Consider the following 27,130-nt stretch of genomic DNA (forward strand, 5'->3'; position numbering starts at 1 on the left):
TTTTCAACTCCTTATGTTGATCAAGAATAGACTTTATTATTCTTTCACCCACACCTCATATGAAGACGAGCTTGAATACGAATCATCAATATCATAGTAATCATAGCAAATATGATCTTCCGAAAATTGCTTGAAATATTCTTCTCACAAGTGCATGTTTTGATTCTCCTATAACTCTATCAACTAACCCAACTCCTATTTATAGTTAAAATTTGAGAAAATTAACTTTGGAACTCGTCACCTGGTGACGAGTTCCAACAACTATCAATGGCTCTTTTTCAAATCTAAACGACTATAAATTTTTAAACCCAAGGAACTCGTCATCCATTTTATTTTTTTCCAAAAATAAATTCACATAATAATCTATAAAAAATAATTTTTTAAACAGACACCTTGAAATATTAAAATATTGAGCCTAAAATATAAAATTTATATCCCATTGAATTTATCGCCTCGAGGTGGCAAGTATCCCAAGCATATAAGGTGGATTATGTGGGCCTTCACCGCATATTTTATATATTATCCATGTTCCATTGCTCAAAAATTCCACTACATTCACAATAACGAGAAAGAATAACTAAAATTATTATTAACGCAACTAATAATAATAAAAAAAACGTAATTGAATAAACCATATCGAATTGAATTAAATTATGTACTATTTAAAAGGTCAAATCATTGAATCAATGCAGAGATCAACACGTAAATAAATGGTTAATCAACTTATCTTCATATTTGTAGGAGACATTGAACAGCCCTTGTATCATCTAATATCTCTAAAACACTTAGATTGATTATGTTTTAACAACGGCATGAAAAATTGCTCCTAAATTGTTTGTAAAAAATTAAGGCTGCTTCAAAACAACATCGTTAGTATTGACTAACAAATAATAATAAAATAATAAAGATAATAAGATGATTTGTTGTGTCATGTAGTCACCGGCTTAAAAGTAATTTTATTCGGACTAGTGTAATCCTTGAAATTGGACATTACTCCCAAGGTTAACACTTTCTTTCAAATTCCATAGACTCGAAATAAGAAAGTAGAACTCTGAATAGTATTATTTTTTTCTCGAAAGAAAGGAAAAAGAGACTTTTAACCGGAATAAAACTACCAGAAAAAGAGATGCCAAAAAAACCTTTGCTAGAAAACAAATTACTCATGTAGAGAGAAATGTGAAGAAAGAAGATAAGATTAACGAATCAGTGAATAAAATCGAAGGAGTGTCCCTCCTTTTATAGCTAAAAATCAAGGGTAAAATAGTAAAAATTAATATAAAAAATCTATAAGAAAATATGTAAAAAATCTCATAAATTTGAATTTTAAATTCAAATAAAATTTATCTTTAACCAGATAAAATCTAAAATAAAATAAAATATTTTGTTTAAAAGAAATTATTATAATTAAAGCTCATCTAATTTAATTAATCAAACACAAAGCACTTAACCTTGTGGTCATAGACTTCATCCCTTATTACTCGGTATAAATAAGGAAATATAAAGGTTTGTATATAAACCTTTTACCAAGTTTGTACCTCACAAATGTGGGATGCAAGCAACTTCTTTGCATTACATTATTTTACCAACAAGATTTAACTTTTTTTTTAATCCATTGAAGGTTAATGATCGTTAAACCTGTAAGGATTTGCTGACATAGCACAATAAATATATGAAATTAAAATTATATAATTTCCATGTAGATAATACGTGGATTAATTTTTGGTCACTTTCCTTTCAAAAAACATATAAGTTTTGGTCACTTACGTTAACACTTTATTAAGTTTTGGTAATTTAAATGTTGAATGTCGTTAGTTTGATGACGTGACCTATTAGTAAAGCGGTTTAATTTTTATTTTAAACCTAAAACTTTAGACAAAATATTGATTATGAGTCTTTTTGTAAGTTCAAATTTATTTATAGACAATATTTCAATTTATCGAATTTTAAATATTTTTTCTCCCTGACCCCAATATAGTTCATCTTCTCTTCGCTTCTTCTTCAGACATCTTTGCTCCATTATACTTCTTATTTCTAATTTTTAGTTGTAATTATTTAAATTCAAACTAGGTGGGTTCATAGTTTTAAGAAAATGAATAAAATGAAGTAATGAAGATCGTGAAACTGTAGAGAATTCGCCATTAAAACTCTGAAAAGATTCACCACCACCACTACGTCACTACCTCGGTTGAGAAAACTAGAGCTTCTTCAATGGCGGATTTATTGACGACACAGTACCAAGTTTCCACCTTCGGCACGTTGTTGACCAACAAAATCCCTGTAATTGGAAAGTTCTTCGAGAACGTTTCGTTACATCCAAACATGATTGACCTCCGCAACGTTTATGAAGATCAAATTGGCGTTCACTTAGTACTGGAGCTCTGCTCCAGCAGTGAGTTATTCGATCGAGTCGTCGTGAAAATCAGGTACTCGAAAGTCAACGCAGTGGCGGTGATGCAACAAATCACATAGGTTGTAGGGGCTAACGATGATTCATAAGGATCTAGAATTGGAAAATTGCTTGTTCTTGAGCAAAAACAAAGATTCGATGTTGAAGATCATAGATTTTGGATTGAATTCAGTGGATGAATTCACAAATCCAGTTATCGGATTATTTGGATCTATTGATTATATTTCATCGGAGACGCTTTCTCAAGGGGAAATCACCACAAAGAGTGATATTCGGTTATCGAGTTATTTGGATCCATTGATTTGTCTTCTTGTTCCTTGTTGGATTTGACATTCTGCAATCTCAATATTTAGAAATTGGATTTTAGTTTGTATAATTGAGATTACTCAGCTTTATTTTATTTCTAGATGTCTACCCTATCATTTTTCTTTGAATTTGTGGTGTTATTATTTGTTATCGGAAGTTGGAAATCTTTCATTATTCTTGAAATGCAACATGAGTTCTTGAAAGAAGGCAAATGGAAGAATGGAGAAAAAGATGTTTGAAGAAGAAGCGGGAAGAAGATCATCAACATTGGGGGTTGGGAAGAAAAAATATTAAACAATGCTTAAATTGAAATATTGTCCAAAACTAATTTGAATTTACAAAAAGACTCAAAATCAGTATTTTATCTAAAGTGTAGGGGTTAAAATAAAAATTAAAACATTTTACTAACATGTCACGTCATCAAACTAACGACATTCAACGTCCAAATGACCAAAACTTAATAAAACGATAACGTAAGCGATCAAAACTTAATAAAACAATAAAGTAAGTAACCAAAACTTAATAAAAACGATAACGTAAGCGTTCAAAACTTAATAAAACAATAAAGTGACCAAAATGTATGTTTTTTGAAAGGAAAACGCCCAAAACTTAATCCACATATTATCTACTGGAAATGATGTAATTTTGATTTTACATATTTACCGTACCACGTCAACAAATCGTTAAAGGTTTAACAATCGTTAACCTTCAATGACCACATCTTAATTTGAACAAAATGAAAGTGACCAAATCTTACGTTTTTTAATTCGGTGATGAAAAGCTTATAAAACTCAAATGAAAGTGTTCATTTCTATAATTTACCCTAAATTTTATGATCAAGATCGTTACATAACATTAAAATACAACCTATTATAATATTTATATGCATTTTAAAAAGATGTAATTAACAATGTATATCTTTGCAAAAATCAAGCTACCTCAGTTTAAGGAATAATTGTTATTCCTAGAGGTCACGGCTTCAAGCAACAACGATTGTAGGGTATTTGATTCATTGTCAAATGGTTGAAAATCTCTAGAACAGATACTACTACTTATAATTACCCTAGAGTAATAGAAAACAATAATATATATATATTTATTTCTTTAAGTGACAAGTTTTTATTATCAAAAAAAAATTATTTCAAAATTGATCAAAATTTAAAAACTATTTTGGTATGGGGACATTTGGGTAAATAAGCCTATTATATATTCATTTTTGCTTTTCTCTTGTTTCACTTTCCTTTTATATCATTTTCTTGCTTTTTCTCTCATCTCTTCAATTATTTCATCAAATGTAAGTTGAAAATGTCTTCATCTTTCTCAATTCCTTGTTTTAGTGACCTTTCAGCTTTATTTTGGTTTATTAAGAGAATCGTGATAATACAAAGGCATTATATTCTGAATATTCCTTTTTCTTTATATGCAAATCTTCACTTTTCAGTGCTTGAATCCGTAAATTATTTGTAAACACAAATTTGGTGTTGGAATCTTTGCTCAGTCCTTTTTGTAGAAATGATCAAGCAGATATTCGGAAAGCTAGCTCGAAAACAGTCGAAACCATCCCAAAATGAACCAAATGGTGATGGAATCCATGGTAATTGCCCTTCGAACTCTTCTCTATGATCAATTCTTTAAACGACTCTAAAACCGGTCCGCTTTGAATTTCTCGAATTCAGGTTCACGTTTGAGCGGTGGAACTGTTCTTTCAGATTCATCCAGTTGGAATAATTCGAATCAAGGGATGTTAGCTTCAGGGATTTATGGGGCTTTGCCTGGTTTCCGGGACGTTCCCATCACCGAGAAGCAGAGTTTTTTTTAGGAAGTTGAATGTGTTGTGTGGTTTTCGATTTTAGTGATCCTACTAAGAACCTTAGGGAAGAGGATATAAAGAAGCACACATTGTTGGAGCTCATTGATTATATTTCCTGAGTCACATCGAAATTCAACGACTTTGTGGTGCAGGAGATGACTCGAATGGTGGCTGCTAATCTCTTTAGGATATTTTCATATCCGAACCACGACAACAAGCTTCTCGGGATGTATGATTTGGAGGACGGGGAACCGGCCATGGACCCTGCTTGGCCTCATCTTCAGATCGTGTATGAACTTTTACTTAGATTTGTGGCCTCACCAGAGACCGATGCCAAGCTTGCTAAAAGATACATGGACCATTCATTTGTGTTGAAGCTGTTGGATTTGTTTGATTCAGATGACCAAAGAGAGAAGGATTATCTGAAGACTGTTCTACATCGTATTTACGGGAAGTTCATGGTGCATCGTCCGTTTATTCGAAAAGCCATCAACAATATCTTCTATAGGTTCATTTTTGAGACAGAAACACAATGGTATAGCTGAGTTGCTTGAGATCCTAGGGAGTATAATCAATGGGTTTGCTTTGCCTTTGAAGGAAGAGCACAAGCTCTTTTTGGTACGAGCCCTGATTCCACTTCACAAGCCCAAGTGTGTATCCGTATACCATCCGCAGCTCTCTTATTGCATTACTCAATTTGTTGAGAAAGACTTCAAGTTGGCTAATACTGTCATCCGAGGTCTTCTAAAGTGCTGGCCTGTAATTAATCGTTCGAAGGAGGTGATGTTCGTCGGACAGTTGGAAGAAGTTCTAGAAGCTACTCAGGCAGCAGAATTCCAACGCTGTATGGTTCAGCTTTTCCTTCAGATCGGTCGCTGCCTCAATTGCTCTCATTTTCAGGTACTGTTTAGATTCTTTCCTTGTTATTCCCTCTGTCAACTTTCTAATAAGCTTCAAAGTCACCTTCTATACAATAGTTGTCTGTCATTTAATATGATTAGAGCTATGTGTTTGCAGTTTTTTGATGTTGTGAGATTCAGATTTGGAGAACTTTTTATTTGTCATTGCAGGTAGCTGAACGTGCTTTGTTTTTGTGGAACAATGATCATATACGAAATCTGATCACCCAGAACCGTGCAGTAATATGTTGTAGTTGGAGAAGAAAGGGAAGATCGAGAAAGTGAGCGGGATTCGAATGAGCATGAATTGGGGATGGAGAAGGAACGAGGGTTAGGGATTCTGGGATGTAATTTGGGAATTGAATTGAAAGAGAGAAATGAAGCACGAGGGGAAAAAGAATTAAAATTACCTGATGGGTTGAAGCAGGCTAAAGTCATCCAAAACAAGGAGGATAAGCCCAACCGGATGGTCCAGTACCTGTGATAACAAAGAATCAGTTTGTTAGGCAATCTGTTAGTGAAGAATGCCAGCTGGCATTTGTTAGATTCCTGTAGCAGCCTGTATGAAAATAAAGCTGTTGTGTAAACAATATTTTCCGTTATGAAATGAATGATGCATTTTTCTTCTCTATCAACTCTCTCTTTCGTCTAAATTCTTCTCCTAAACCTTTTCTTTTCTTTCAATCTACAACAATTGGTAATCAGAGCTACGATTCTGGCAAGGGAAATTTTTTAAGGGCATGCCAAAGAAGAATCAATCTATGGCGGAAACTGATTTAGCTGGGATTCAGAAACAGATTGAGGACCTAGCTGCGTTGGTGAAACAAGGCCAAAATGAGACAAATCCACCTAAATGGTGGGAGACTCAGGAAAACAGGATTACTGCACTGGAGGCAAGGATGAACACGAATCATGGCTATGTGGAGGATATTTTGAAGATCTTAACAGGCAGAAATGGTGAACAAGAGCAATCTGCAGGTGATCAGGTATACACTCCTAATAGCTCTAAAAATGGGGAGAAAAATCCTGTTTTGGTGACGGTAGTGAAGGATAAATCACGTTTCAACTATAAAACTGATGAACCTGGAATTTTGAAGGATAAGCCTGATGCTTTAAGAACAGTTATAGGCCTGAGAATCAAATGGGGGAAAACAGTAACACTAGACCTGTTATGTGGGGACTGGAAGCTGAAAAAAGGGGTACAAGGGGCTCATTTAACAGTTCAGGAAGTATGTGGCACAGACCAAAAATAGAACTTCCTTTCTTTGAAGGAGTTAATCCTAGAGGGTGGATCCAGAAATGTTTGAAGTATTTTTCTATTTGCAGTGTGCCTATGGAACAGAGAGTGGAGGTAGCCACTATGTATTTAACTGGAAAAGCAGAAATATGGTTTGATGGGTATATAATGCAGAAACACCATGTCAATTGGCATGAATTTGAAGCTGATATCTGTCACAGATTTAGTGATAGATCATTTTCTGATATTGTAGAGGAGTTTACTAAGTTGATACAGAAGGGGTCTGTAGAGGATTATCAGGAGAAGTTTAAAGAGCTACAACCTTATATGCTTCTACAGAATCCTACTTTGACTGAAGAATTTTTTGTGTCACTTTTTATTAGTGGACTCCGAGATGATATTAAGCATAGGGTTAAGGCCTTAGACCCTAAGAGCTTGTGTGAAGCATGTAAACAAGCCAAGCTATATGAACTGTCAGTAGAATTTGAAAGTAGAAGATTCAGGCCTTCTTTTAAGGTCCCAACCTACCCAAACCCCATACCTACATCCAAGACAAATGCCTTACCAGTAGCCACAAAACCTACTTCTATGTCAAATCCAAAACAAAATCTGATGGATTATAGAAGGCAAAACAGTCTCTGTTTTAAATGTGGTGAAAAATACATTCCAGGTCATCAGTGTAAGACCAGGCAATTAAATATGATTACTGAGGAAATTGACACTTCTCTAGTAGAAGTATGTCCTACTGAGGCAGAGTAGTTTCAACAACAAGAAGAGGAGAATCTGGAAATCTCTATGAATGCTATTACTGGCTGCATTGGCCATAATACATTAAGAATCCAGGGCACTATTCAAGGAAAATCATTGAGTATCTTAATTGACAGTGGCAGTACACACAGTTGCTTGACTCCTAAATGGGTTGATGCTGGCATACAGGTTAATACTGCTTATCCTTTGGCCATTACTGTGGCTAATGGCCAACAATTGTTCAGTTCTGCTAGATGTAACAAGGTCCAATAGGAAATACAGGGACATATTTTTTTACATGATTTTAGGTTGCTTAAATTGGGAGGAAGTGACATGGTCTTGGGAGTTGATTGGATGAAATTATTCAGTCCAATTTTGATAGATTTCAATAATATGACCTTAAGTTTTGATCATGGAGGAGAACAAATTTGTATTCAAGGTCAACAACCTTCAACTGAATTACATCAAATATAAGGACCTACATTACTTAAAATGACTGCAAAGGATTCTGATGTTATGGGCCATATTGTCCTATTAACTATGGCAGGAAACTCTTCCTCTGTTCCTATTGAATTGCAACCTATCTTGGATAAATACAACAATGTTTTTGCTGAACCTAAAGGACTACCTCCTCAAAGGACACATGACCATACAATTCCACTGGTATTTACTGCCACACCAGTTAATCTAAGGCCTTATAGATTTCCTCACAATCAGAAGACTGAAGTTGAAAAGCAAATAGCTAATATGCTTTCTTCTTCTATTATTCAACCTAGCAGGAGTCCTTTTGCCTCTCCTTGCCTTCTTATTAAAAAGAAAGATGGTACTTGGAGGTTTTGTGTGGACTATAGAAAACTGAACAGTTTGACTATCAAAGATAAATTTCCTATTCCTATAGTGGAAGACTTGTTCGATGAGTTACATGGGGCAGTTTATTTTTCAAAGATTGATTTGAGGTCAGGATATTGGCAGATCAGAATTCAACCAGATGATATCTATAAGACAGTCTTTAGAACTCATCAGGGGCATTATGAGTTTAAGGTAACGCCTTTTGGCCTTACTAATACACCTGCTACATTTCAAGCTCTCATGAATGAATTATTCAGTTCTTTTCTTAGAAAATTCGTTTTAGTTTTCTTTGATGATATTCTGGTGTACAGTGGCAGTATTAAACAACATGTTGAACATTTACAGCTTGTTTTGGAAGTTTTGGCAGTGAATCAGTTATTTGCAAAAATGTCCAAGTGTTTTTTTTGGACAGACTAAGGTGAAATATCTGGGTCATATTATTTATGTTGCAGGGGTGTCTACAGACCCTAGTAAGGTGGAAGCTATGCATACTTGGCCCAAGCCTAAATCCCTTAAAGTTCTTAGAGGATTTTTGGGGTTGACAGGTTATTATAGAAGATTTATAAGAAATTATGGCATTATTAGTAGACCATTTACACAGATGTTAAAGAAGGATGGGTTTCAATGGACTTCTACTGCTTGTACTGCTTTTGAAGAACTTAAAAGGGCTATGAGTTCTGCTCTAGTATTAGCTCTACCTGATTTTTCTAAACCCTTTTATCTATAAACATATGTTAGTTTTGGAGGTGTGGGGGCTGTTCTGTCACAAGAAGGTAGGCCTATTGCTTATTTGAGTAAAGCTTTAAGTCCTAGACATTCAGATTTATCTATCTATGAAAGAGAATATCTAGATATTCTCTTCGCTGTTTCTAAATGGAGACACTATTTGGAAAGTAAACCTTTTGTGATTAAGACTGACCATGAGCCTTTAAAGTTTCTTCTAGAATAGAAATTGACTACCACTATTTAGAACAAAGGGTTGACAAAGCTGTTGGGATTAGACTATACTATTCAGTATAGAAAAGAAAAATTGAATGTGGCTGCTGATGCTTTATCTAGGAGATGGGAGGAGCAGGCTCAGTATTTGGCTATGGGAGTGACAGTTTTAGTGCCTACTTGGATTCAAGAAATTGAAGAAAGCTACCAAGGTGATTCTTTAGCTCAGAATTGGATTTCAATTCTGACTATTACTCCTTTTGTTGACAGTAAGTGGAAATATTCTAAGACTGTTCTTCGATATGATGGGAGAGTTTATGTTGGAGCTAATGGGAGCCTTAGAGTGAAGATTATTCAATCTCTACATGATTCTGCTCAGGGGGGACATTCTGGGGCACAAGCTACATATTACAGAATCAGGGCAAATTTTTATTGGCCAAACCTAAAATCTATGGTTGCTACTTATGTGAGATGTTGTGAAGTTTGCCAGCAAACTAAGGTTGAACATGTAGCAAAACCTGGTTTGCTACAGCCCCTGCCTGTTCCTAATCAAGCTTGGCAGATTATAGTTATGGATTTCATTTAACGGTTGCCTACTTCTTTTAAGAAAAACTGTATTTTGGTTATTGTGGATAAGTTTACAAAATACAATCATTTTCTGCCCCTATCACATCCTTATTCTGCAGTAGAGGTAGCTAAACTCTACTTAGACAATGTCTATAAATTACATGGTCAACCTCAAATAGCCATCTCTGATAGAGACAAGACCTTTACTAGTTTGTTTTGGAAGGAATTGATGAAACAATTGGGTACTAAGACCCTTTTCAGCACTGCTTATCATCCTGAAATGGATGGACAAACAAAAAGGATGAATCAATGCTTGGAACAGTATTTAAGGGGTATTTGTTTATATCAACCTAGACAGTGGGCTAAATGGTTACCCCAGGCAGAGTGGTGGTACAACACCACTTACCATACTGCTTTAAAACTGACTCCATTTCAGGCTTTATATGGGTACAAGCCACCTATTATGGTTTGGCCTACAGATACTACTCTACAGTCAGTTAGTGAAATCATGCATAGTAGAGAACATATGAGGCAATTGGTTAAACATCAATTGGAATTAGCTAGCAACAGAATGAAACAACAAGCAGATAAAAATAGATCAGAAAGAAATTTTTCTGTTGGAGATTTGGTTTACCTTAAATTGCAGCCATATAGGCAGTCTTCAATTGCCCTGCGAAAAAATTTGAAATTAGCAGCTAAATATTATGGCCCCTACAAGGTATTGGAAAAGATAGGGGAAGTTGCTTATAAATTAGACTTACCAGCCTCATCAAGACTCCACCCAGTATTTCATGTCAGTCTCTTAAAGAAATTCATCAGGGACTCCTCGCGTGCTGCAACAGATCCTCCTGCCATATAAGATGATGGTCAGTTCTGAATCAAACCCTTAAAAGTTATTGGGAGACGAATCATAAACAGAAATGGAAAACCAATCACTCAACTTTTGGTTCGATGGCAAAATCTGGATGAAGCAAATGATACTTGGGAAGATTATTCGGTCTTACGAGGGCAGTTTCCTACGTTTGATCCTTGGGGACAAGACTCTTCTCGTGGGGTGGGTATTGTTGTAGTTGGAGAAGAAAGGGAAGATCGAGGAAGTGAGCGGGATTCGAATGAGCATGAATTAGGGATGGAGGAGGAACGAGGGTTAGGGATTATGGGAAGTAATTTGGGAATTGAATTGAAAGAGAGAAATGAAGCATGAGGGGAAAAAGAATTAAAATTACCTAATGGGTTGAAGCAGGCTAAAGTCATCCAGAACAAGGAGGATAAGCCCAACCGTATGGTCCAGTACCTTTGATAACAAAGAATCAGTTTGTTAGGCAATATGTTAGTGAAGAATGCCAGCTGGCATTTGTTATATTCCTGTAACAGCCTGTATGAAAATAAAACTGCTGTGTAGACAATATTTTCCTTTATGAAATGAATGATGCATTTTTCTTCTCTATCAACTCTCTCTTTCGTCTAAATTCTTCTCCTAAACCTTTTCTTTTCTTTCAATCTATAACATAATACTCCCTATAAATCTTCCCTGCATTAGAGAGAAACACATGAGGCCATTGGAACCAGGCAGTTCAGAGTCTTACACTTAATGTCAGGAAGATATTTTCGAATGCTGATCAAGTGTTGTTTCTCGAACGTTTGGCCAGATTCCAAGAAGATGAATTAATTAGGAAAAGGAGGTGCAGGAGAAGCAGGAACTAACCTGGAGGCATTTGGAAGATGTGGCTGCATCTACCACCCTAACCAATGAGGCAGTATTGGTTTCAAGATTCATCTCTTCTGTCGCCGTTGCAACTGTCACCGCCAGGGTATCAAATAGCGTTCCGAAAACGCTATAGCGGCCGTTATATAGCGGTCGCGCCACCGTCTGAAATCGTTTTTCATGGTTTTTGCGGGTGGGTCACCGATTCACAGCAATATCGATCAATTGCGTCCGCGATATAACGGGAAACGGACGATTGCGCCAATAACGGGACGCATCGACCGTTATTCACCCGTGATTCCAAGACAAAAACAAAAATAAACATTCCCTCTGCAATCAAGCATTCAACCAACCGTATACAAAAACAAAAATCAAAATGAATAGAATATAGACAAAACTATTTAGTGAACGGTAGAATCAAATACCCATTACCCACGCATCTTACCAAAAACCAATCGGGAAGGGGAAGAGCCGAAAAAATAAAGCCCAGTCAGTAGAAACTAAGAAGTCTTCTATCCGTCGAGCTTCGCCGCCGGTGAAGGAGTAGATCAAGCTTATCGCTTCCATTTAAGAAGGTAAAACTGTAAAAGTTTTTTTCCCGCTTAGCTTAGGAAGATTGAAGATACAATCTTCATTCGGGGATTTGGGGTTTCAAATATGCAATCTTCCATTTAGTGAAGATTGAAGAAGAGTGAAATGGGTGAGAGTGAAACGAAGAAGATTGAACTGGGGAATGGGGCTGGGAAGAAGAAGCGAAGAACTGAACTAAACTAGTGAAGAAGATGAGAGAAATGAGAACAAGGGCCTACCAATTATATTAAAAAAATAGGTAAAATTATCTCATTCACCAGTGAAGAAAATTTGTTTTACAAACTAGGTTTTAAAGAATCTAAACTTATAATATTGTCATATATTTTATTTAAGATTTATGAGTTAGCATTAGAATTTAATTCTTAATTTTTTTTATTCTTTAATTTAATTCTTAATTTAGATAGTAAAGTTTAATTTTCATTTAATTTAGTCTTAATTTTAGTAATTAAAATTTCAAATATTTAAATTTTACACTTTTATTTTAATTCTATTTGATTTAATCATTTTAAAAATCTTTAAAAATTATTCTTTTTAATTATAATTATTTTTATTATATTTTAAGATAAGTTGTGCAAAATTTTAAAAAAAATCACGACCGCGACAACCGCAGTGAACGCGATGGCATCCGTTATATCAGCGACCGCGATAAACGCGACGCGACCGAAAACGTGTCCGCGAACGCTATTTAAAACCTGGTCACCGCTACCAGCCCAACTCTAAAGGCATCGACGGGCAGTTGAGAGAAGCTACGAAAGCAACTTGTAAGAAATCATATTAAATCCATCATAGTGAAATGATTTAGTGTGTAGCTCAAATGGGTGCACCATGGCAATCAGTTGATGTCACTGCAGCTTTTAACTCTCCGGGCTCAATGACCAAGCAGGGCCGTGGCTGAGGCAGCGCGAACCGCGCAGGGCCCCCAAAAAATGGGCCCTAAAAAAGTATATGTATAGTGGCGTTTTTCCAATAAACGCCACTATAGATGGACCTATTGTGGCATTTTTAAAAAAACGCCACTATTATTACGGTTTTATTGATAAAACTCCATTATAGATGGATCTATCGTGGCATTTGTCAAAAAAAGCCACTATTGTTGCCCCGAAATCGAATATATTTAAAAAATAAAGACCCTTTATAAGAATTTGTATAGAACCCCTGAAAACCCAACCACGGCCCTGTGACTAAGTGGCGGGGTTCTATAATATGTGGATATCGAGGTTGTTTCTTTTTTCTTTCTATTTTTCCAATTCTGAAATCACACATTTTTTTTCGCCTAGCTCCTTCCTCATCCATGGCTGAGGAGCAAGTTTGTACCATAGGGGATAATGGCTCGTTGGATTTACTGTCGGGTATTTTTTATATTATTATTATTCTTTATAACGATGCAAGGATATATAGACACAAATTTACCAATATTTATGAAACATAACTTTTTTTATTTTATATTTTTATATTCGTTGTATAATTTGTATTACTATTTAGGACTAATTGTCTTGAATAACAATATTGTTTTCAAGGTATGTAGCATAACCGTGGTATGTCAGCTTATTTTAAATATATAATATTTGAAACACAAATAGGACAATCGATTGATATAATATACATGAAAATATGGGATCTAACATGTTTAAACATTCAATATCCTTCTATTCGTGAGGACTTAATTAATATAAATATTCAAGACCCTTTCATGGGAAAGACCTTCATGTCACCTGCAAAACCTTTTTTATATAAAAAAGTTAAAAAGGCATGGAGTGACCCGAAGATTTACGTAACAAAACGTTTATGTTACATGCATGAAGTGGTGCTATGTGCGTTATAGACGTATAAATCGTTTTGGATACTATTTGCATACAATCATTGAAGAAAGATTTGCTGGACTTCAGATTTTATTTGGATGAAGAGTGATACCTGCACATGATACAATTCAATTGGATGTTTTTGCTCCAAGAGTTTTAGAAAGCCCCTTTATGACGGGTTTTTCTTTAAGAATTTCCTCCCTTTCAAGGTGCCATTTCTTGGACATGTTCTCGGCCTGAAAAGAAAAATACAAGTTTGGTGTTAGCGCAAGGAAGCTTTGATTAACATACTCAGGTTCTTAGGGGTAAAAGTTGTTCTCTAATCATTTCAAATTTATGCTGAACCGTGTCTTTTCCTTTTGTTCTGATATCATCACTCTGCCAAAAGCAGAAAGAAAACAAAGATAATGAGAAATAAGAAGAGAAAAAAAATAACATTTTGTCAATTCAATGCATTTACTAATTCAATACACATGGGAAAATACTAGCAAATATGAACAGGACATGTCATGGAGAAGATGGATGTTGAAAAGTAGGAAAAAACATTAATCAAATTATAACTTGGCCGAGTTAAGTTTACGTCACTGAGTTAAAAATAATCCCTCTGGTTTGGAACCAAGTTATGTTGAAATGTTAATTTGAAAAGCATGTCATCAGAATAACAGATGTGTCGATTAACACTCATAACTTGGTATTGAATGGTCCACCAAAAAGTAACATCGTGGAAATTGTTAACATTAACCAAGTTCCAATTGATCATCGATCTAATGGACGACAAACGACAAATCTCTATTTATATGAAAAGAAAGGCAATAAAAAACAACAGGAAAATGGTGATAAAACACTCTAGAACCATAGATATCCAAAAATCTTGAGCAATTTCTATCTTTTCAAAGCTTGCAAGATGAACTTTGGAGGAAACTGAATCCACCATATTGTTCAGGCAGTTCAATTACAGGTTTAGATAAACCAAACCCACAATATTTCTTCACACTTTAAGCCAAAAACACAGAGCACTGAAAAAGTTATTAATGTGGGTTTAATAAGTAATGCTCACAGTGTGCAACTCCAACTTGGAGGCTGCAATCCCAAACATCAAGGCGGATCCACCGAATATCACTGTAGTTGCAACTATAAATGCCATTTTAATCAGGTTTCAAATCACGGTCGAGTTTTAAGTCATTTCGGGTTTATCGAAATTGTGGCCGTCACGGGTGTTATTGCATCCGTCGCCGGCGCTATTGGGCGTTATTGCGTGTGTAGCGGGTAACTCGGAGGCGGCGAAACCACTATTTCGCAGACGAAATCACATTTTCGGACCGTGATTTAAAACCATGATTCCAACTATATAAAATAAACACAAAAGCTGAGTATTATAAGCCTTAGCTAAGTATTTTTGGTACAGAAAGGCAATTGAAACTAGTAATCAAAATGTTCCCGAATTCAAATTAGATGGCAATAAAGCTAATCAACACCAAATTTCCATAGTTGTACATGATATATCAGTGAAGCTAAAAGAAGAGATAAATGAAAGAACAAACTCCGCTTAAGTCCTTCAGCAGCAGCTTTCAACTTCTCCGGATTGAGAGGCGTATATTTGTCCTTTTGCAATTCATTAGCCGTTGATGCCGAGATGGAATTCTCCGTACTCGACAGCTCCCACCTGCAAATTTCTCCATCCAAATACAATAGGAAAAAAGAAAAAGAAAAGAAAACCCAGAATTTGTTTTAAAAAGAAAGGGCCAAAGCTGTGACCTTTTGGGGCCAAAAGTGACCTGGGGAAAAGAAAGGTACGCCCTGAGAGGATTCAAGGCATCAGGGGAAGAACCGGAGCCATTGTTTGGATTAGAATGGAGGGCCCACTTGGAGGCCCTTGAGAGAGACGAAGGATCGGACGGTTGCCTGAAGACCTTGGAAGGTAAAGAATGTTTGAGGACCTCTGGAAGTACATCGGCCTGAGCTTGTTGCTCGAGCGGTGGTGGATTCGAAGAGAGGTTTTTGGGGGTTTTCTCCGCCAAACGGTTAACGGCTTGTTTGGTTTCCTGGAAAAAGAAGGCGGCTTCTATTGCTGCTTGTCTGGGATTGTTTTTAATATAATATACAGTGTTATCGAATACATTATAATATATTTAATAAATTCAGTTTAGCGCTATCGGAAATGTTGAGTAATAATAATTTAGTAGGTTTAAATCATAAAGAAATATTAAAAAGTTTGACAATCGACAAACTTAGTTTGTCGGTTTGTGTCGATACAAATGAAAAATATATCGCTCCATAGCAATATTACAGGTAAAAATATGACAAAATCGGTCTCGAAATGACAAAACCGGTAAAACGTTATCGGATATGTTGAAAGTGTCGATAATTTAATATAAGTATTGACACTTTTTGAATTTAAAAGAGAAGAAGTTATAGTGCCTAAAAGGTTTCGATATTTTATGAAAATGTATCGATCCATAACAATATAACAGTTAAAAATATGACAAAATCGGTCTCAAAATGACAAAACAGGTAAATAACTACCGGAAATTTTGAAAGTGTCGATACTTTAATATAAGTATCGACACTTTTGGAATTTAAAAGAGAAGAAATTATAGCACCTATAAACTGTCGATACTTTAAAAAAATGTATCGATCTATAACAATATAATAGGTAAAAATATGACAAAACATGTCTCAAAAATGACAAAACCGGTAAAAAGATACTCGATATGTTGAAAGTGTCGATAATTTAATATAAGTATCGACACTTTTGGAATTTAAAAGAAAAGAAGTTATAGCGCCTATAAAGTGTCGATACTTTAAAAAAATGTATCGACACTTTTGGAATTTAAAAGAAAAGAAGTTATAGCGCCTATAAAGTGTCGATACTTTAAAAAAATGTATCGATCTATAACAATATAACAAGTAAAAATATGATAAAACCGATCTCAAAATGACAAAACCGGTAAAGCGCTACCGGATATGTTGAAAGTGTCGATACTTTAATAAGTGCGCGTAATAAATTATCGGTACTTTCAAAGAAATAGGTAAATATTCTATCGAAAGTATCAACACTTGACATAAAAGTATCGACACTTAGGTAGTTGTATCGATTAAATATAAATAACATATCTGGTGTAAATATAAAGGCATAGCAAATTTCCTCTGAAAATAGATAGAGTTTTTGAAATCGAACCGTAATTGTTGTTGCATTTTAGAAGGCGTTTCTACGGTAAAATTTTGTTTGTTTGCTACTGCAGTCGAATCGAAAGGTACGTTGTTGAAACCTTAGTTTTTTATTATTACAGTAATCGGAAATAGGGTTTTTATGTGTTGTTGTTTGGGGTTTTCGAAGTAAAGAAGCATTTAGGACCGATTACATGTAGAAAGTGATATTCTAGGTAGATGATAAATATCGATACTTTTATTTAATATTATAGGTAAAAAAATGATGTTATAGGTAAAAAATGATATTATATGTAGAAAATGATATTTTAGGTTGTATAAATGTGCCGACACTTGTTTTAGTGGTCATTCAAATTCTTTTGAAGACCAACCGTTTTATCACAAAAGTGGTTATTGATTTTTGTATATTGAATAAAGTGTATGTAAGCAATATTTTATTTGATTTGCGCAAACTGATATATGAAGGAAAAATGAAGTCAATGGGTGGAAAGCAACCAAATGGTGGATATATGTACTTCTAGTAAGTATTAATGTTTTTTTGTTATTATTGTTGAAATGATAATTGTATTAAAGTATTTAAGAACTTTAAATTGATTATAAATTTTAAATGTTGACAGTATGGTCGAATGTAAAAGGATGAAGGAAGATGGCACATACAACGGTTCGGTATGTAAAATAAAATTGACATTGAGTATTATTTAGCGTTAATGTATTGATTAAGAAACGTTTATGCGTAATATTAGATGACAAGAGATGTGAGGTCGAAATGGAATTCGATGAGTGATGTTGAAAAGGAACCTTACATCACACAGTTAATGAATGATAGTAAAGAATACAAAGAACGGAGGAAAGCACATGAAAAGAAGGTATTCATTAAACTTGTAAATATGTTGATACAAGATATATAAGAACAATAACATTATATATTGTTAAAAAATGTAGGAAGTGTCAACAAGGTATAACATAAAAATGGTGAATTCATTAATTGAACACCTTAAAGAGAATGATCAGTTGAATGTACTGAGGGAAATAGGGTTTGGATCATTGATAGGAGTAGGGGATCGACAAATTCAGAGGGAATTGTGTCGATCCTTGATGGAGCAATTTGATGTCAAACAATGTATTGCTAAATATAGTGATTATTCATTCCCTCTAGGGGATTATCAACTGCTGCAGCCGTCTTGGGGGCACAAAACAAAGACAAAAGTGTTGTAGAAGTCTGTAGGAGTAAGAACTGGAAAGCACTTGCCTCCAAATATGGTTTGAATCAGAAGGTGACATATGTTGAAGTTGAAGAGGATATCAAAAGTGGATTTTACAGGGGGGATGACCTGAAGGCTCGTGTTTTATTGTACCTTGTCGGGATATTTCTTTGTCCAACGGGTGATACGTCAACGAACAAGGACAATATGAAGCTCATTTGCGATGAAGGCTTAAAGGGTGAATTCAATTGGGCTGAATATTTCCATTCGAGATTGATTGAATCAATAATCACCTTTCAAAAGGGCAGCCAGAGATACCTCAAATGGTGTATAGCAATCTTAGAGGTAACTGAGTTGAAGAATGTTTTTATTTTTTTATATAAAATGATAGTATAGTTATTATATAAAATGATAAATTTTATTATAAATGCAGGTTGCACTATTCGATTTTTGGTCGGGCTGTGATAGTTTGCCGGCTTATGAAAGAAATGGAGTGGCACGCATACGTGCATGGGGGAAGGAAGAGGTGGTTAGAGTGATGGCGAAGTTGAAGTTGGATAGACCGAGGAAGCTAAAAATGGTAATAAATGTAATTAAATAATATTAAGAATATAATCAATGTCTTAATACAAATTTAATTTTGAAGGTTATTGTCAATGAGGTAGAGGAGGTAGAAAAGGCAGAGGAGGCAGTGGAGAAGGAAGAAGAGATGGTTGGAGGGGTGGATGACAGTCAGGGGAATTACGGTGAGGGAAAACAGAGTAAATTTGACATTTGGATGTCTGCATTGGCTGATATTAAAAAAATCCTTTTTGATATTCATTAAAGACAATCAAGAGTCGAAGAGACACTTGAGAGGCATAAGGGGGAAGTGGAAGGAAAGATAGATTTAGTGGTGAAAGAAGTTGAGGTGTTGAGGGAACTTAATCTGTTGACGGGTGGAAAAATTGATGTAGTTGTCAAGGAGGTTGTGGAATTGAGGAGTGAACTTACGAGAGTGAAGGAGGTAGTTGAGAAAAACTTGGATGAAGGGGGAAATGAACGGTGAAATAAAAGAGATGAAGAACTATGTAGAACAAAAATATGATGAAATGAAAAAATTTGAAGAAGAGAAGATGAAGGAAGAAGAAAAGATGGAGGAAATGGGGAGAAATGATGTCACTAACATCTATACACCGGAGAGTGTTATAGATGCATATTTGGATTTGGAATGTCCTGCACCCCAGAAGAAGAAGCAGAAGGCAAGTTGAATAAAAGAAAACTTAATTTGATTTTTATCATGTTGTTGTGACAAAAATTTGTATGTAAAACTGTAGGTTGAAAAAGTGGTTATTCCAAGCGGAATTGAATTGGTCGAAGCTGCAATTTGTGATTATTTATGGAATAGTGGGTTAGAATTGGGGTAAGTTAAATATATTGCTTTGTGAATATTTAAATATTTCATGACAATATATTAATCCTAATGATTCATACAGATATTCTGTAATCTCAATGGGAAATCAATACGCTAGTGTATCCGATGTTGCAATGTTGAAGCCTAGTGAATGGGTTGGCGGTGTGGTAAGTAGAAATTGATTAAAAGTTAAAACCTATTGAATATGTTCTTATTGTGTAATTAATTTTGTTAGGTTATTGATTTGCTCGCCTGGACAGTATGCTACGATTCTAAAAAGTCACGCCGGATGATTTGTTATATTCCATACCATTTAGCGGTGAGTTAAATTAATAAATGTTGAAAAGTAATGTTATAGACGGTAAATTAATAATGATTGTCACGTAATTGCAGCAACATGCGTTGGACAACATCTGTAATGTTGAGGGTATTGCAAGTTTTTGGGGTGCCATGTTGCATAACTATATGAAATTTACTAACTGTGAGAAGGTAATACACCATACAAATAGGCATAAATGATGTTTTTGGATATATAATGTTGAATTTTGTCAAATTGGGTGTGAAATTTGTTGCAGATCATGATCACAATAAACCACAATAATTCACATTGGTATCTGTTGGTGTTGGATATGGTAGGTCGTGTTGCAACTGTATATGATAGTCTGTTTACATCTGAAGCAGCTAAACAAAGAGTGAATAATACTAAGAGATTGGTATGTATGAAAGGAAATTATGTAAATTATAATGCATAATTTGTTTGGATCATAACTTCATATTTTTTAATGTAGATGAAAATATTAGATAGTTATAATAAGAAACGCATTTGGGTAGAAGCATGTGGATCTCTAGGAAATTTCCTCTTGCAAAGATTCAAATGCGTGGATCATAAGATGAACGAGCAATCAAATGGATATGATTGCGGCATTTATGTGATGATGTGGATGGAATCGATCGGTTCTACAGGGGCTACTGGTGATTTTGTAAGTAGAATTAAAAATTAGTTTGCGGCTAAATTGTTAAAAGTCGTAAATTGAATGTTGTGGTTTACAATACTTAACGTACTGACAATTTGAATATAGGTTGTTGGAGAATGAGATCGTATGCGAATATTAAACGATCTTGTACGCCACAATCAAAATCAACTAAGAGAGAAGATGACAAAAGCTGACATGCTACACAAGAATAACAAAAGGAAGGGATAATGTAAATGTAGGGCTAATTTTGTATAAAAATTTTAATTTTGTATACGATATATAATTTTGTATGTGAATGTAATTATTTATGAGATGGGAAAAGTTATCCAAATGTTTTTTGTACATGTTTCTTATACACAGTAAGAGTCATGTTGATAGTTACGATATATGAAGATCGTTGTCTGCATTATTCCATATTTAGGTAAGTTCAATAACTACAAAATGCCATTAACTTTAAAGTAATAGGTAAATTTACAATGTAGGTGGTAAAAATAGAATATAATAATGAAAAAATTAATAAACACAAAGATTTGATTCCAACATTTTGTCCAAGTATAGTTCCCAAACCTAATAGGTAAAATATACCGGTATATTTAGGTATGTTCAATAACTACAAAATGCAATAACTTTAAAGTAATAGTTAAATTTACAATGTAGGTGGTAAAAATAGAATATAATAATGACAAAATTAATAAACAGAAAGATTTGATTCCAACATTTTGTCCAAGTATGGTTCCCAAACTTAATAGGTAAAATATACAGGTTTAATGAGAAAATATGTAAACTTATGTGTCGATACATTTATAACAAGTATCGATCCCAAAAACATCGAAACCCGTAATTATAATCTAATAGGTAAATTAACAATGTAACCGGTCTAAGAGAAAAAAAAAGGTGTACAAAAAGTATCAACACAAATAAAACAAGTGTCGATACTTTTTGGTCCAGAATGAATTTCTAAACCAAGTGCACAAAAAAGTTTCGAAACATTTATAACAAGTATCGATCCCAAAAACATCGAAACCCATAGTTATAATCTAATAGGTAAATTAACAATATAACCAGTCTAAATATACCGGTTTTTGAGAAAACAGGTGTACAAAAAGTATCGACATAAATAAAATAACTGTCGATACTTTTGGTTATGTCGATACTTTTGGTCCAGAATGAATTTCTAAACCAAGTGCATGAAAAAGTGTCGATACATTTATAACAAGTATCGATCCTAAAAACATCAAAACCCATAATTATAATCTAATAGGTAAATTAACAATGTAGCTGGTCTAAATATACCAGTTTTTGAGAAAACATGTGTACAAAGAGTATCGACACAAATAAAACAAGTGTCGATACTTTTGGTCCAGAATGAATTTCTGAACCAAGTGCACTAAAAAGTGTTGATACATTTATAATAAGTGTTGATCCCAAAAACATCGAAACTCATAATTATAATGTAATAGGTAAATTAACAATGTAACCGATCTAAATATACCGGTTTTTGAGAAAACATGTGTACAAAAAGTATCGACACAAATAAAACAAGTGTCGATATTGTTGGTCCAAAATGAATTTCTAAACCAAGTGCACGAAAAAGTGTCGATACATTTATAATAAGTGTCGATCCCAAAAACATCGAAACCCATAATTAGAATGTAATAAGTAAATTAACAATGTAATCGGTCTAAATATACCAGTTTTTGAGAAAGAGGTGTACAAAAAGTATCGATATAAATAAAACAAGTGTCGATACTTTTGGTCTAGAATGAATTTCTAAACCAAGTGCAGGAAAAAGTGTCGATACATTTATAACAAGTATCGATCCTAAGAACATCGGAACTCAAAATTTTAATGTAATAAGTCATTTTTCAATGTAATCGGTATAAATATATCGGTTTAATTTGAAAACGGGTCACCATAATGTATCGACACATTTTTAACTTGTGTCGATACCTTTTTAAATTACTCGTTTTTTCATTCATTATTTATATGATACAAACTCTAAATCGAAAAACCCTAAACCTAAAGGCATAAGAGAATTCTCTCATCGACTCTGACGAATACCAGTGTTCATAACTATTACGATCAGATATTCAGGTAGATTTGTCAATATTTTGCCATAAATTAGGGTTTGATTGATTTGCATATTGGTCTTTTTTTTCCTTAATGTGTTTTTGTTCCAATTTAACAGCCATCCACACCCAAAATGGCTCCAAAACGTCAGCGTCAGAAGCGGGGTCTTTCTCAAAGCTCTTCTCAACCCACCTCTTCCCAACCCAGCTCTTCTCAACCACAACCTCCTTCTCAAACAATCGCCCCTTCTGAGGAAATCAGGTCGTTCAAAACTGACAACTTTAGATCCGATGCGGAGAAAGAAAGATGACAAAGGAGTTTTAAAGTAAGAAATATTCGTCCCGAACGTCCCATTAACTTGGGTTTCTTGTTCAATGATAAATATGATTTTAGTTTTAAATCTACGTTTACATCTTGGGGTTGGCTTGAATTCCTTGGTGTAGAACCAAAATATTACCCCAACCTAGTTAGAGTCTTCTACAACAATGCTTCCTTCGAGTATGAGTCTAATAAGATTAATATAATAGGAATTAATACTCATGTCATGGGGAAGGATATATATATGTATCTTCGGAAACTATTGTGAATGGTTTAGGTGTAGCGAATAAAGGGGATTCAGATGAAAATGATGTAGATTGGTCTACAATTAAATGGATTTCTAGAAATAGCCCAATTCACCTAGATGTAGAGTCGAGAGTGTTTCACAAAATGCTGACTTGGTTTATTCGACCTAGTGGGGGAAAACATTCAACGATTCGAGACACCGATTATTGGTGGATAGCAAAGTATAAATCCAAACCTAAAATGGCTCCAAACATTACTAAACTGATTTTTAATACAATTGTATATATGGTCACAAAGAGAACATCAATTCTAACTTCACTACCATATAGATGTGTCATCACCCATCTGTTGAATAAGAAAGAAGTTGATTTTTTGTTTGACTCCCTTGTTCGATTAACCCGCAAGATTGACATGTTATTTATTAAAAAAGCGAGATATGATTTTGTTGAAAAAGTCGATTGGAAGCGTGTCAAGGATGTCAGATTAGATCTAGAGAGGGAGGACAATGAAGACGACTAACCAATAGGAGACTCAATGATGGAAGAAGCTACAGAAGCTCCAGAAGCTCAAGTTGGACAGGATGTCACAATTACGACAGTGATGGAATACATGGTCAATTTTCGGGAGATATTGATTCCCTTGTGAGCGGAATGCGAGATGATATTTCATCATTGCGCGATGAAGTCTCCATGTTGCGTGATGAATTATGGCAACGACATCAAACGAGTTAGGTAATTAATTATTTATGTTTTTAAACATTTACACGTTCTGAAATGTATTTTATTTTCTTTTAACAGATGTGGACAACCAAGCGGTCAATGAAGATGACGATGAAGATGAAGATGATGATGATGATGATCCAAACAAGCATATCGTGTCTGCAACGCCGCCTGCAAGAAAACTAGAAATTTTTTATGTCAATGGTGTCCTTGCCTACATCCCAAGACATCCAGAAGGTTTCAATTCTGTTAATTTGTATCCATTATTTTAACATATAAGCGTACAACTTTAATCTCATTTTCTTCATGTTGCAGATGTTATCTTCAGAAATGGATTATATGAATTTATGCTTACAGAATTTTATTGTTGCCATTTGGTCATCCAAGATGAGGTTAAAACTATTGAGCAATTCAAATTACTATAGCCAAAATCGTTAATATACAATTAAATGTTAACATTCAAACTTGATTATAATCTCAGGCATAACATGGACTGTGTACTTAATAAAGTGTGTTTGTTCTCTGACCACTTTCTATTCGTTTGGGTAAGATGATTGTCATTACACTTTGCTAACTTTAATTTGTCTAAGATTCTTACATATTTATGTTCGACTGTTTGTAAACAGGATCAAAGTAAGTGCAAAACAGAAGATAAGTTTACCTACTATAAAGATCTCAATGATGTTTGGAACGAGTTTACTGATTTTAACGCCCTAAATACACTGTTGGTCGATGATTCACCATGAAAAATGATTCATAATCCGGTAAGTTACATTCATGCCATATTTTCATAGTCAAACAGTTGTTCATAGATTGATTGATTAACAATTTATGTTTTTTATTAGATAAACAATTACATATGTCCACATTCTTTCGACGCTGCTTCCCATTCGGACGACGATGCTCTAAGTATGACACAAATTTATTCCTGATTATACTCATTTAGTTTCTTGTTAGTAAAATTGCACGTGATTAGTTTGATAATTGAAATTATTTATTTATGTCCTCAGAAAAAGGTGGTAAAATACGTGAGTATTTGGAAAATTTGTTGAAGGCACCTAATGTTCCGGACTTCGTTAGCGATAACCCTTTTCCATCGGATTAATTTCATTGTAGGTACATTATTTGAACATTGTTATCTATAAATTTTTTGTTTTTGTATGTTTTGGTTTGATTAAATTGTGTGTATATTTTCATTCCATTCAAAAAAAACTAAATCATATACCACAATAACTGTGTCTTTTAATATAAATATTACATTATAACATGTGACTTATACAGTAAATATTCCATTCGGATGGGTCTATCTATCTCTTCCATGTGACAAGTATGACAACCCCATCAACTCACAACTCAGCTTTGTACTGAATCAATATTGTCTTTTACCGGCTTTATGGTTCATAATGCATGTTAATTGAACAGTATGAATCAATTATGTAATTTCCATGTTCAATTTAACATGACATTTCATTTCATTTATAATTAGAGTTTGAATTTAAATTTCAGCTCCACTATAAATATTAGCCCTAAACCAAAATTCCATCCATCCAAAAAACAACTTACTCAATGGATGCGTCGAGAGAAAACATCAAATTCATTTATAACAAGTGCACGACAAAGTGTCGATACATTTATAACAAGTGTTGATACTAAAAACATCGAAACACATAGATATAATGTAATAGGTAAAATAACAATGTAACCGGCCTAAATACACCGGTTTATGAGAAAACAGGTATACATAAAGTATCGACACAACTACAACAAGTGTCGATACTTTTTGTCCAGAATATATTTTCCAAACCAAGTGCACGAAAACGTGTCGATACATTTATAACAAGTGTCAATACTAAAAGCATCGAAACACATAGATATAATGTAATAGGTAAAATAACAATGTAACCGGCCTAAATACACCGGTTTATGAGAAAACATGTATACATAAAGTATCGACACAACTACAACAAGGGTCGATACGTTTTGTCCAGAATGTATTTTCCAAACCAAGCGCACGAAAAAGTGTCGATACATTTATAACAAGTGTCGATACTAAAAACATCGAAACACATAGATATAATGTAATAGGTAAAATAACAATGTAACCGGCCTAAATACACCAGTTTATGAGAAAACAAGTATACATAAAGTATAGACACAACTACAACAAGTGTCAATACTTTTTGTCCAGAATGGATTTTCCAAACCAATTGCACAAAAAAGTGTCAATACATTTATAACATGTGTCGATCCCAAATACATCGAAACCTATAATTCCCAAACTATGTGCACGCACAAAGTGTTGATACATTTATTAAAAGTATCGATCCCAAATTCATCGAGACCCAAAATTATAATGTAATAGGTCATTTTACAATGTAACCGGTTTAAATTTACTGGTTTTATGAGAAAATATGTCTAAATAATGTATCGACACTTTATTTATTTATGTCGATACTTTTTATCCATAATGAATTCCCAAACTATGTGCACGCATAAAGTGTCGATACATTTATAAAAAGTGTCGATCACAAATACATCGAGACCGAAAATTATAATGTAATAGGTCACTTTACAATGTAACCGGTTTAAATTTACCGGTTTTATGAGAAAATCGATCAACATAATGTATCGACACTTTATTTATTTGTGTCGATACTTTTTATCCATAATGAATTCTCAAACTATGTGCACGCATAAAGTGTCGATACATTTATTAAAAGTATCGACCCCAAATACATTGAGACCAAATATTATAATGTAATAGGTCACTTTACAATGTAATCTGTTTAAATTTACCGATTTTATGAGAAAATAGGTCTAAATAATGTATCGACACTTTATTTATTTGTGTCTATACTTTTTATTCATAATGAATTCCCAAACTATGTGCATGCATAAAGTGTCAATACATTTATAAAAAGTGTCGACCCCAAATACATCGAGACCAAAAATTATAATGTAATAGGTCACTTTACAATGTAACTGGTTTAAATTTACCGGTTTTATAAGAAAACCGATCAACATAATGTATCGATACTTTTTAAATTCATGTCGACACTTTTTAAAATTATGCGTGTTTTTCCCTTCATTATTTATATTACAAAATTCAAATGGAAAAACCCTAAAGGCAGACAACTCTTCCACTCAGACGGTGATGACCTTCAAATGGAGCCCAGTGTATCAACAT

The 27,130-nt window shown here is 34.2% G+C and overlaps 1 protein-coding gene and 2 pseudogenes across 1 annotated transcript in view; 1 reads left to right on the top strand and 2 right to left on the bottom strand.

Moving 5' to 3' along the window:
* Positions 1 to 4,210: 4,210 nt before the first annotated feature.
* LOC120139136 lies at positions 4,211 to 12,829 on the top strand (annotated as a pseudogene).
* Positions 12,830 to 13,939: 1,110 nt separating this feature from the next.
* Positions 13,940 to 15,017, bottom strand: LOC120139130 (annotated as a pseudogene).
* Positions 15,018 to 15,187: 170 nt separating this feature from the next.
* LOC120139143 overlaps positions 15,188 to 27,130 on the bottom strand; it is a 36,277-nt gene continuing 24,334 nt past the window's right edge. The window contains exon 3 of the mRNA XM_039154463.1: positions 15,188 to 15,929. Within this exon, the coding sequence (XP_039010394.1) occupies positions 15,422 to 15,929 (508 nt within the window). The 3' untranslated portion in view covers positions 15,188 to 15,421. The remainder of the gene's footprint in view (positions 15,930 to 27,130) is intronic.

The sequence above is a fragment of the Hibiscus syriacus genome, unplaced genomic scaffold, assembly GCF_006381635.1.
Source record: "Hibiscus syriacus cultivar Baekdansim isolate YM2019G1 unplaced genomic scaffold, ASM638163v2 tig00110729_pilon, whole genome shotgun sequence".
NCBI lineage: Eukaryota > Viridiplantae > Streptophyta > Magnoliopsida > Malvales > Malvaceae > Hibiscus > Hibiscus syriacus.